The sequence below is a fragment of the Camelina sativa genome, chromosome 2 (assembly GCF_000633955.1).
Source record: "Camelina sativa cultivar DH55 chromosome 2, Cs, whole genome shotgun sequence".
Classification (NCBI taxonomy): domain Eukaryota; kingdom Viridiplantae; phylum Streptophyta; class Magnoliopsida; order Brassicales; family Brassicaceae; genus Camelina; species Camelina sativa.
In genome coordinates, this window is record NC_025686.1 from 24,115,902 (window position 1) to 24,127,316 (window position 11,415).

At 31.9% G+C, this 11,415-nt stretch overlaps 3 protein-coding genes across 4 annotated transcripts in view; 1 reads left to right on the forward strand and 2 right to left on the reverse strand.

Moving 5' to 3' along the window:
* Positions 4,638-6,218, forward strand: LOC104735532. 2 transcript variants are annotated; one of them, XR_759465.2, is made up of 4 exons: positions 4,638-4,686; positions 4,792-4,922; positions 5,025-5,846; positions 5,944-6,218. XR_759465.2 is itself a non-coding variant. In XM_010455344.2 (2 exons), exons 1-2 carry the CDS (start codon positions 5,691-5,693, stop codon positions 6,043-6,045), a joined length of 258 nt encoding a protein of 85 aa, XP_010453646.1. In that variant the 5' UTR covers positions 5,476-5,690; the 3' UTR covers positions 6,046-6,218. The 2 variants fall into 2 exon arrangements, 1 of the variants encoding a protein (XP_010453646.1); XM_010455344.2 differs by lacking the exons at positions 4,638-4,686; positions 4,792-4,922 and having other exon boundaries at positions 5,476-5,846.
* LOC104735548 (CBL-interacting serine/threonine-protein kinase 10-like) lies at positions 6,308-8,745 on the reverse strand. The gene is made up of 2 exons (XM_010455362.2): positions 8,514-8,745; positions 6,308-8,099 (listed from the first exon to the last, which is right to left on the reverse strand). Exon 2 carries the CDS (start codon positions 7,874-7,876, stop codon positions 6,431-6,433), a length of 1,446 nt encoding a protein of 481 aa, XP_010453664.1. The 5' UTR covers positions 7,877-8,099; positions 8,514-8,745; the 3' UTR covers positions 6,308-6,430.
* Positions 9,124-11,415, reverse strand: part of LOC104735558 (peroxidase 67-like) — a 3,090-nt gene continuing 798 nt past the window's right edge. Inside the window, exon 3 of the mRNA XM_010455374.2 lies at positions 9,124-9,869. Coding sequence (XP_010453676.1) covers positions 9,309-9,869 — 561 coding nt within the window. The 3' untranslated portion in view covers positions 9,124-9,308. The remainder of the gene's footprint in view (positions 9,870-11,415) is intronic.

An 11,415-nucleotide genomic window follows, 5' to 3' on the forward strand; every position in this document is an offset into this window, starting at 1 on the left:
GAATTAAGAAAGGATACCAATATATAGCACCATATGGTCGGAGACAAACATAAGTAAAATTTTATATATGGTTAAAAGTAATGTTCATAGTAAATCAAACTCTAAAAAAGGCTCACTTTTGTGTGTGACAACATAAAATATAATAATATTGAAATGAACCTTTGGCTTTTTAATCAGCAGAAAGCAATAGCAAGAAGTGAAAATGATCAAATTGATTGAGAAAAGAAAGAATTTAAGATGAATTACAAGTGTTAAATTTCAATTTAGAATTTCACCTCCCCGTGCGGCAACGCACGGGTCGCTTTCCTAGTATATTAATAAGGGAAAAAAGCTTAAAAATACCTCATCTATTTTTTCTTTGGAAGTTTAATACCGTCTTTTTTGGTTGGAAAAAAAATATCTCATTTAATTAAAACATCTGATTTTGTTAGGAGGGGTATTGGTTTGGGATTTTAAGAGAATTTTAATGACTTTATATAAAATCATAGAAAGTATAAAATTGAGGATTCTAAGTGATTGTTTAGAAAGTTGTTTAAAATCATGCTGATTTATTTTTCCTAATCTTGTAAAATCACTCATAAAATCTTGTAAAATCTTTCTCAAAAAATATTGCACAATATTTTTCTTATCATTGTTTATACATATATGCTTAGCTAATGGGACTAGGGGAGATTCCCAAAAGAGTAAGGAAAAAAGTTCATATAGTCAATAGGGATCAGAAGAGACAAAAGTGCTAGTAAAGCTACTTGAGCAGGGAGCATGCCATGAAGATCTTGAAGTTTTTAAATTTTCTTCAAACATTGTTTTTTTTTGTGTTGGATTAGAGGATGATACCAAACATTGTTTTTTTGGCTATAAACATTATTATATATGTTGCAGATTTTCTCACATGCTACGATCTCACATGCTCTTCTCTCTCTTTTAGAAGTTTTTGTTTTGATTTGTATTTTTAGTGCTCCCTGTTCACATATGTTTGCTCTCTGCAAGATAACTAGTAAAATATATCTTCTTTCACAATTCACATTCACAATTCACAATCATAAATACACGTTTGCTCTTTGTCTATCACAATTCACGTGCTGGCTGCGAAGGTGGTGGAAGGTCACCTTATAATCCATCGTCGGACGGTGGTGGAAGGTCACCGTATAATCCATGTTGGAAGGTCACCGCTGGGTTTCTCCTCTTTTCTTCTCCCCACTATTTTTATTTCAAAAAGTCATGGACTATGATTCACAAATCTCTCTATTTGATGAGAGAGTTTTCATGACTCTTTTTATGAAGAAAATGATATAAAATCTTAAACCAATAACATAATATTTGAATTCATTAACAATCCAAGATTCTTTTGTTTTGTTTGAATAACATAAAACTTTTAATGACTTTATAAAACTCTTAATCCAATAACAATAGATTTATCAAGATTTTAGATTACTTTTTATAAATCCACAACTAATAACACCAAATTTTAAAAGAGTTTTAGAAAGTCTTGATTGAATAACAACATATTTTACATAACTTTTAAAGTCATTAAAATTCTCTTAAAATCCCAAACCAATACCCCCCTCAGTTTCATACTTACGATTTTTTTTGACAAAAATAAAATTATGTTTTTACCCTTACTATATCAATTAATAATTAATTTTAAATAACATGGTATGAATTTATAATTTTATTTGAATTAAAATTAATAAAAGAAATATTAAATAAATTTTAATTTTAATTCAAATAAATTTAGATTTTACAATCAAACAAATTTATATGTCGGTTTAGATTTATAAAAGAGTGGTTAGGGTTTAGATTTTAAAATTAAACAAAATTATATGTCGGTTTGAGTTTATAAAAGAGTGGTTAGGGTTTAGATTTTACAATTAAACAAAAATGTATTTCAATTTGGATTTATAAAAAAAATGATTAGGGTTTAAATTACACAATTAAACAAAATTATATGTCGGTTTGAGTTTATAAAAAAATAATTTAGATTTACATATTATAATTAAAAACTATAATATAATGTTTAGAAATAATAACTTTAAAATTGAATGCTATACAGATTTTGTTTCTATAATTAATAATTTGTTTCCTTAATTAAGTGGGGGTGAACCCAAGAATTATCTATAAATTAATACCATATTATTTAAAATTAATTATTAATTAATATAGTAAGGGTAAAAATGGAATTTTATTTTTGTCAAAAAATCGTAAGTATGAAACTAACAAAATTTATTAGTTTGAGTATTAAATCACACGTTTTAATTAATTGAGATATTTTTTTTTCCAAAAAAAAACGAGGTATTAAACTTCCAAGTACAAAATAGATGATGTATTTTTAAGTTTTTTTCCCATATTAATAATAAACTTGTCGTGGTTCCTGTCCTAACAACATGTAATTTGGAACAATTTCAAGTGCGTGAAAATCTAAGTGGAAAGAAAAAACATACTAGTTTTCTAATCTATTGGCAAACCAATTAGTCTTCCTATACATCTGTGAAATCCGGATATTCCAATTCTTTGAGATAAAGTCAATTATGTATGTGATGTACTTTGATTTGAAAGTTAAATAATAAAGAGCTGGAGTCATAATACAAGAGTTTTCCTTATGCAAGTCAAACACACATGAACATTAAAATTACTGATGTAGCTGGTAAGACATTATAGCAGCAACGATAAAACGACCAATATTTTCTAGCTGTGGTTGGTCACCATTGCTTCATCACCATCCTCTTCATCAGAAGAAGTGCAATGCATCCTGCATTAACAAGAGCAAAAACAACCAAAAACTAATGAGAAGTTCCTTTGTTATCAAGATTCAATACTTACAAATGAATGTCTATACGACCGCCATTAATTTATTTGATGTATACGACCACCATAATTTCCAAATAACTTCCATCTAGTGTTAACGCTTTCTTTGCGTCATTCCTCAGATCAATGAAAGCATCTGGAAACCAAAAAAATAAAATATATTCACGATTCTATTGTAACTTCAAAGAAGTTAAAAATAAATAAAAAATACGAGCAAGAAGTCACAAACCCCAAGGGAGAACCGGTTTGGCACTCAAACGGAACAAAAACCCTAAAGATCTCTCCACATGAACCGAAGTGTTTTTCCAATGAGCTCTTGATATCAGCCCTAGAAACGGAACAATCGAATCCCTTAACGAATATGGTATCATTGTTTCCAAACGCCTCCTCATGATTATCGAATTGCAATCATATTCTGCCACCTTTTTCTTCTTCGTTGTCAAAAAGAGATATTATAGGTTTGTTAGACTGATTTAGCCATTTTTTGTTTTGTCAAATCTATATAATAATAACAATCCGAATAAATAAATGCGACCAACAGTTGTGTTTTTTCAATCATATCATTTGGATATTTTCTGAAAAATCGTGATGGATCAATAAAACGGTTATTTATGAAAAGTTACAACTGTTCACTCTAAAGTTGTGTTGTTTGGAACATTCATATCTTTTGAAATCTATATATATTTGTCTGTTTGAACTGTTTTCATTTTTTTTTTTGCCATGACACAAAATCAACTAAAATTTCAATCTCAACGGTTTATACATTTTTCTAAATTATTTTATATCATTCATTCTTTTAAAAGTCAAGAAATTCCTCTAATTCTTGATTTAACAAAGAATTTTTGGAATGATGAATCTAATTTACATCTTTTAGTTAATTTTAAGTATAAACGTTTAATGAAAATACCTAGAGTGTTTTTCCGAGATTTAGATGGATTACATAGTGAGATTTTAGATTTTACTTTTCAATATATTTAAACTCAATCCGAATAAATTAAATGCCACCAAAAGTTGTGTTTTTTCAATCGTACCTTTTGGATAATTTTTTTAAAAAAACTGTAAAATTTTAAATTGTATGTGTTACAAAAAGTTACAATTGTTCACTGTAACGATTTTTTTTGTAAAGTTGCAACTGTTCATTGTAGAGTTGTGATTGTTCGAATATTCATATCTTTTGAAATCTATCTGTTTGAACTGTTTTCATTTTTTTGCTATGACACAAAATAATATAAAATTTTAATATCAACAGTTTTTTACAGTTTTCTAAATTATTCTCTAGCATTCATTCTTTTAAAAGTAAAGAAACTATTCTAATTCTTGATTTAACAAAATATTTTTGGAATGATGAATCTAATTTACAACTTTTAGTTAATTTTAAATATAAAAATTTAATGTCTATATATAATAGCAATCGGAAAAATGCCACCAAAAGTTGTATTTTTTCAACCGTACCTTTTGGATATTTTTTTAAAAAATTTGTAGAAAATTAAATTATGTGTTTTACAAAAAGTTACGATTGTTCATTGTAACGGTTTTTTTGTAAAGTTGCAACTGTTCATTTTAAAGTTGTGTTTATTAGAATATTCATATCTTTTAAAATCTAGATATATTTGTCTTTTTGAACTGTTTTCATTTTTTTCCATGACACAAAATAATATAAAATTTCAATATCAACAGTTTTTACAGCTTTCTAAATTATTCTCTGGCATTCATTATTTTAAAAGTAAAAATATTCCTCCAATTCTTGATTTAACAAAATATTTTTGGAATGATGAATCTAATTTACAACTTTTAGTTAATTTTTAATATAAAAATTTCATGAAAATACCTAAAGTTTTTTTTTCAAGAGTTAGATGAATTATACAGATAATTGTCCAGCCTCTGGTATGTCTGGATATGATCGTCCTAGTTTGTTGTTTACTTCCCTATGGCTGCAGAAAAAGATGAGACCTAAGAAAGAAGCAAATGGTTAACGTTTGACTATTGCAGATGATGGTGAGCTCAAGGTCAGGAGCAGGCATAGGAAGTTTAAGAACTGCCGTTGCTAGAATTGCTAAGTTTGCAAAGTTCTAGCCATCTAGGGTCTCAAAACAAAGAAAACAATTCCCAAAGCCAGTCAGGTTTGTCTCTTATACATAGTAAATTAGTAATAATGATCAATCCGTATCAAATTTAAAGAGAATCACTGGACTCGTCGTTTTCTTACTTTGGTTGTTTAACAGAGACAGGGAATCATAGTTTGTATGGACAAATAAGGAGGAAGAATGAAAGATTATGTGTTGTTGAAGAGAAAGGAGAAGTCAAAATAAAAAATGTTAAGAGATAAGGAAGAGATGGTGAATGGTGTGATGATGATGATCCGACTAAGTTAGTGAAAACTGTCAACAATCACTTGTGATTTTTTAATTTTCTTTATTATCTTTTTTGTTTGTCAAAGCCATCACTTAGAGGAAATGAGAGCATAAAATGGGTTTTCACGTTCTGACAAATTAGGTTCATCCAAACCACTAACTTTTCATTTTGGTCAACAAAAGGAATTATTTTTCAATATGGGAATATATAATAATGCTACATACCAAAAAAAAAAAAATGTTAACTTGAATTCTAAAATTGACATATAAGGTTATCAGGTATATGAAATTGAAAAAATTGGAGATGACTTTAGGGAGTGGCCTACCTAATTTGACACTTCTTCAACTACACCCTTTGAATTTATCTTTCTTTACCTTTATTTTTTTGGTTTATTTATTTATTTTTTCCCTCCTCTCATCTTTTTTTTTTTTTCTCATCAACTCCGCTATCTCTCTCTCTCTCTCTCTCCTAATTTTGCCTTCTTCAAAAACTGCAAAAAAAGCAAATCAAGAAAAGAGAAGAAGCAGAATCCATAGATGTGTCCATTAAGGATTATCCTCATATTCCTTTCAGCGACTCTCGCTGGCTTCTTCGTCCTCAAGAAGCTCAACTCTACCTCCGACGATCCTCTCGACGATTCCTTCACCGACGCTGCTGAACCCGCCGACGACTCTGCCTCTGGATTCTCCAAGGTTTCCTTCTTATCTTTTTTTCCTCCGATCTCAGTTCTAATGCTTCTCTCTATCTCTCTAATTTGGGATTAATGAATTGGGGTTTTAATGGGGTCAGGTGGGAATGGCATTGAAGTCTGGATTTTGGACATGCGTTGACATGGCAAGTGGTCGCTATCTCTGGAACCATATCCGCTCCGACTCCAAAAACTCTTCTTAAGTGTTTTTGTTACTCTTATCTCTATCTCTCTCTGTCTCTCTATTGTCTGTAACTGTGTAATTTTGCTGCAATGGACGGCAACCAAAACCGCATATTGTCTTCTTTTGTACTATAATATAGATCTTGTCTTCTTCACTATACTTTAAAACTCTCAATAAAGTTGAAGTCTTTAATCCCAGTTTCAAAATAATGCTCAAGGTTCTTGTTCTTCCTGTAATCAATTGAAGTTCTCACTCAAACTCACAAGTTTTCACACTGAGAGTTTCTGTTAACGACTTTATATTATGCAGAATTCCTTTCTTTTTTTCACAAACGAAAAATGTACGAAACTCATATACGTTTAACGTCAGTGTTAACCAAAATTCAAAACTTAAGATTTTCAAAACTACAATGCTTCTTCTTCCTGTTGTTGTTGTTGTTGTTCTGTCTCTTGCTGTGACGCAGACTCATCTTTCTCTCCCTGCCAAACCCACACAATATCTGACAGAGCAGGTCTAAGATCCTCTGCTACTAATTTCTGATACTCGAGAGTATCTCCATTAGATTTCTTCACTTCCACTAGATGAAACGTTGGGGTTACTTGGAATATCTCTGCATCCATTGATAGGATTCCTTTTTTCCCCTCTTTTAAACGTTCCAGTTTGAACAAACCTGCTTCTCGCTTTCTTATGCTCAGTTTCAATCGTTGTGCCACCTCCTCTAGCGTAGATATGATCACTGAAGCAGGTTTCTGGGATGTGAATCTAGACTCTCGCTTGTTATGAACATCTCCAAACAGTCCTGCCAGATCAAACCCAGCAGACAAGGCAATTATGTCAAAAGCGTTCAAATGTGTAGGTTCGTCAGTATGGTGGTTTTCTTCCGTCACTCTGTCTCCGTTCTCACTTGGACCTGCTCCGTTCTCACTTGGACCGGCTCCATTCTCACTTGAACCTGCTCCGCTCTCATTTGGACCTGCAACACCAGCTTCCACAGAATTCATCTCTTTGACTCGTTTCTCCATCCGTTTCTGTTTCATATGTAAACCTTTTCTGAACCAAGAACTCTCTCTGACTTTTGCGATGGTGATCCTAGTTTCAGGGTTAGGGTCTAGCATCTTACACAACAGCCTCTTCACTTCTGGAGCAAACCAGCTTGGTGCCTTAAAATCAGCCTTTCCTATCTTCCTGTACATCTCCATCAAATTGGAGTCATGGAAAGGTAGATAGCCAGCCAATAGAACAAACAAAACCACACCACAAGACCAAATATCTGCTTTTGTGCCATCATAGCCTTTTCGATTAATCACTTCGGGAGCAACATATGCAGGTGTACCACAAGTAGTGTGGAGGAGACCATCTTGTCTCTTACAGTCAGCAAGAGCACTCAACCCGAAATCGGATACCTTGAGATTCTCGTTATCATCTAGCAAGAGATTCTCTGGCTTTATGTCACGATGATACACCTCTCGGCTATGACAAAAATCAACAGCGTTGATAAGCTGATAAAAGTACTTCCAAGCAACATCATCTTTCAACTTCCCTTTGGCAACCTTGTTGAAAAGCTCACCACCTTTACAATACTCCATAACAAAGTAGATCCTTGTTTTTGTTGCCATGACCTCGTACAGCTCAACAACGTTAGGGTGCCTAGCAATCCTCATAACAGATATCTCACGCTTGATCTGTTCGATAAGCCCAACTTTCATAACTTTTTCCTTGTCGATCATCTTGATAGCAACACTCTGGTTAGTAAGAATACTCCTTCCATAATACACCTTGGCAAACGTACCTTGACCCAGTAACCTCCCAACATCGTATTTATCAGTCAAAACACTTGGCTTATTTTCCATCTAATCTAAATACAAACTTAGCAGGCAGCCGATAAAGAAAGATGAAAAACACACTAATTGCTCCAGAGATGATAGCTCAGAGATTGTGGTAGCTCATGAGTTTCATGACCTCATGAGCTCGTGAAACTAATGCCCTAGTGCCAAGAGGACATATCTTCCAGCATTTCTAAGTTTCTAAACAAGAGAGTGCTAAATGGATTGACAGAGCGGTATGAATCTGAGCCTGTGAAGTAAAAATACAAAAAGCAATGAGATCTCACTTCAACCACCAATCAAGTGTAATAAGAGATACAAACGTTGCTCACAGAATAAATGGGAAACATGCTTTGTGTAACTATATCGATCATATCGAAACGCAATTATATCGAAGAAGAAGCGAATGCGATCACGATTCACTAAACACAAACTCTCAAACCCCTAAACAAGAACAGATCATTCCGGCTATATCATTCCTTCACCCATTATCGCATTTTTTTCTTCATATTATTAAGAACACAAAAGATCGCTAATCAGAAGCAAAAAAAAAACCCTAAAATTTAAACATGTAATCGAAAATTCGCAAGGAGAAAACAATACATAAGTAATTCCCAAACACATATGAACAAAAAAAAAAAAAAAAAANAAAAAAAACAATCACCGGTGAAGAAAGAGAGGATTCTGGAAACGAATCAGAGATCTCGATCGAATACGCACAGATCTCTATCTCTCTATATCCAACACCCCTCACCAACGAGCCCTTCTCTTGCTTATTTCTTTCTGTGTGTTTCTTCTTTTACCAAAAAAAAAAAAAAAAAANAAAAAAAAAAAAGAGAAGAAGAGAAGAAGAGAAGAAGAGAAGAAGATGAAATCGAAGTTAAACGTTATTGGCGGTCCACGCACATCAGCAAAAAAAAACAAAATAATAAATTAGATTTTTTTCTTTTATTTTAATTAGGCAGAAGAAGAAGAAGAGCAGAGGGCCACTTGTTCCTCTGTGTCTTTGTCCACCTTATGTCTTTTTAACACTTGTCCTCTCATTCGCCTATTCACTTTTCATCCAACGGCTCTCCTTTTTCCACCCGTATTTTTTTAATCATATTTATCTCTCTACTCATACGGTTTCTTATGCTTGATTGGTTCAATTACATTTGTTACAATTTCGTAGCATAAAGTTTAGAACAAATCAGCTATGTACACAGTTGAATTTTTTTTTTAATATTTTTTTTTTTTATTTCTTTGAATAGTAATATTATAAAGCCAAACGTAAATAGAAAACTGCATCGCCACAAACTTTTATTCGGCTATATGCCTATATCTGTATTGCCTTATATATAGAGTATGTTTTATGGTTTTATTATTCAGATGTATTTTTTTAACAGTTGACGAAGAAGATGCACATAATTAAAAAAGGAAAAACAGTTGACGAAGAGATGATTGTTGGGTTAGTAAAGATTTAATTGGGCCTCCGACAATTATTGCGAATCTGACCGTTGGGTTCAGGTAAGGGGCTGATGTCACCCATCTTAACCATGGCTCTTGCAAAGTCGCGGTAGAATGCTCTGATACTGTGGCTGTATCTTACGACTAGCGAGTCGGTGGGACCGTTGTTGAACAGCACCTGGTCTGATGTAAGCAACCCTTTGTTGCAGAGAAGCTGCTTGTAGTAGCTGTGGTCGAACATTTTAGGAGAGCGTATGTCAAGATCGGCTACCTTGTCATCTCCAGAGCCATTGGCGGCAGGGCACCTCTCCCTTCTTGACATGGCGAAGGATGGGTTGATGTTACTTTCGTTGTATATACGGTTTCTGAACGTGGCGCACTTCGCTTTCCCAATGGTGTGAGCACCAGAAAGGGCTACCATGTCACGTGTGGACAACCCTTGTGCTTTGAATCGGTTGATGAGGTTGCTCAGTGTACTGATCGGAGAAGGGATGACGCCAGAGTTAGCCGCCGCAAAGTTCGCCGTCATAGAGTCTCGTCTACCAAGTTTCACACTCCACCCAGGGCCACCCAACTGCTTAGTCATTTAGTTAAGGTATTAAGTATTGAGACTAGTGATACAAATGCACATATCTGTATTTGAGAAGGCCTTTGATATTATTCTCACGAAAAAATGATGAAATAATGTACAATATCTATATAGTTCTATAGTGCGTGCATCTAATTATGGCATGTGGCTCCTCAAACCATCTAGATTAGTCCTTATAGGAGTATCATTAAACCATTTTTTAGAGTATTATTTAATATATATAGTTATATTCTTTAATTTAGTTTGTAACTATTATAACAATCACATAGTATTTTAAATTATCAAAATTAAAGTTTTAAACCTACAATTTTATTATTTTGTCAATTGTTTCATATGTTTGCTAGTATTTGCTTATATATTTGCTTATATTATGTTTAAATATAAACAAACATATAAGCAAAATACAGTAAACCTCTATAAATTAGTACTTTATAAATTAATAAAACTATAAATTGATAAATTTTTCTCGTCCCAAGTCGGGCCAGTGTAAAGAACAACAAAATTTGATAAGATAATAAGATAATATTTTTTTTTTTAAGTTTCCTTTTAAAATATAGTTTCAATAATATCGTAAATTAATAATCATGTAATTTTTTATATATATATGCTAATATAATAATATATGCTTTAAATTTTTGATTTTTTCCCAAGAGCTCATATCTATATATAAAACAATTGTTATATTGTATTTCCAACTATAGTGATATAAAATAGCATGTCACAAAATAGCTAATTTTTTAAAGTTTTTAAATATCTAAATATGCATCATTTTCATTTTTATAGTTTTATAGACTGTTTAAAATACCACAATTGATATTATTATCCATAAATTTAAATTTATGTATGTCATATATATAAGTGATATTGTTTATAGTATTTGTAATTTAAAGTCAATAATGTTTTATAGATATTAAAATTCATTTCTAAAACAATAAAATTTATAAAATCCGAAAGTCTAATCTTCTTTTGCTAAAATTGTCTCAATTAATAATTTTTAAGAATTTAAACAATTAAAAATATATATATATTATAAAATACTAGATGTTAGTATTAAAAATATAAAATACTAGATGTTTATTTATAAATAAATTAATAAAGTGTCATGGTCCCAATATTATTAATTTATAAGGTTTTACTGTACAAGCAAACACATATGAAACAATTGACAAAACAAATTATTTTCTTAATAATTACAATGAACTGACAGAATTTTAGTAAAAGCAGTGTGTGACAACATTTAAAAATTTGTTTTTGAATCTTCACTTTCACTATCTTTTTGGACCGGTTTTTTTTTTATGAATGCAATCTATATAATATATATGGCGAGAGTAAAAAGGTGGAAATATGCTAACTAGGAGAACGGAGTCACGAGCGGCTATGGCAAGAAGGTCAGCACATGAGACGATGCCAGGGCAAAGACTCTCAACGGTTGACTTGATTTTGTCGATCACTTCGAATCCCCTAACAGAGTTGTTGCTAGGTCCAGCCGTTTTCTCTCCGACAAATGACGGTGTGTCATCCAATAAAATAG

Bases quoted from the DNA above. Each gene is read 5' to 3' on its own strand.
- LOC104735548 (XM_010455362.2), bottom strand. From the start codon at position 7,876: ATGGAAAATAAGCCAAGTGTTTTGACTGATAAATACGATGTTGGGAGG.
- LOC104735532 (XM_010455344.2), top strand. From the start codon at position 5,691: ATGTGTCCATTAAGGATTATCCTCATATTCCTTTCAGCGACTCTCGCT. The intron at 5,847-5,943 runs GTTTCCTTCTTA...TAATGGGGTCAG, and splicing joins CTGCCTCTGGATTCTCCAAG to GTGGGAATGGCATTGAAGTC.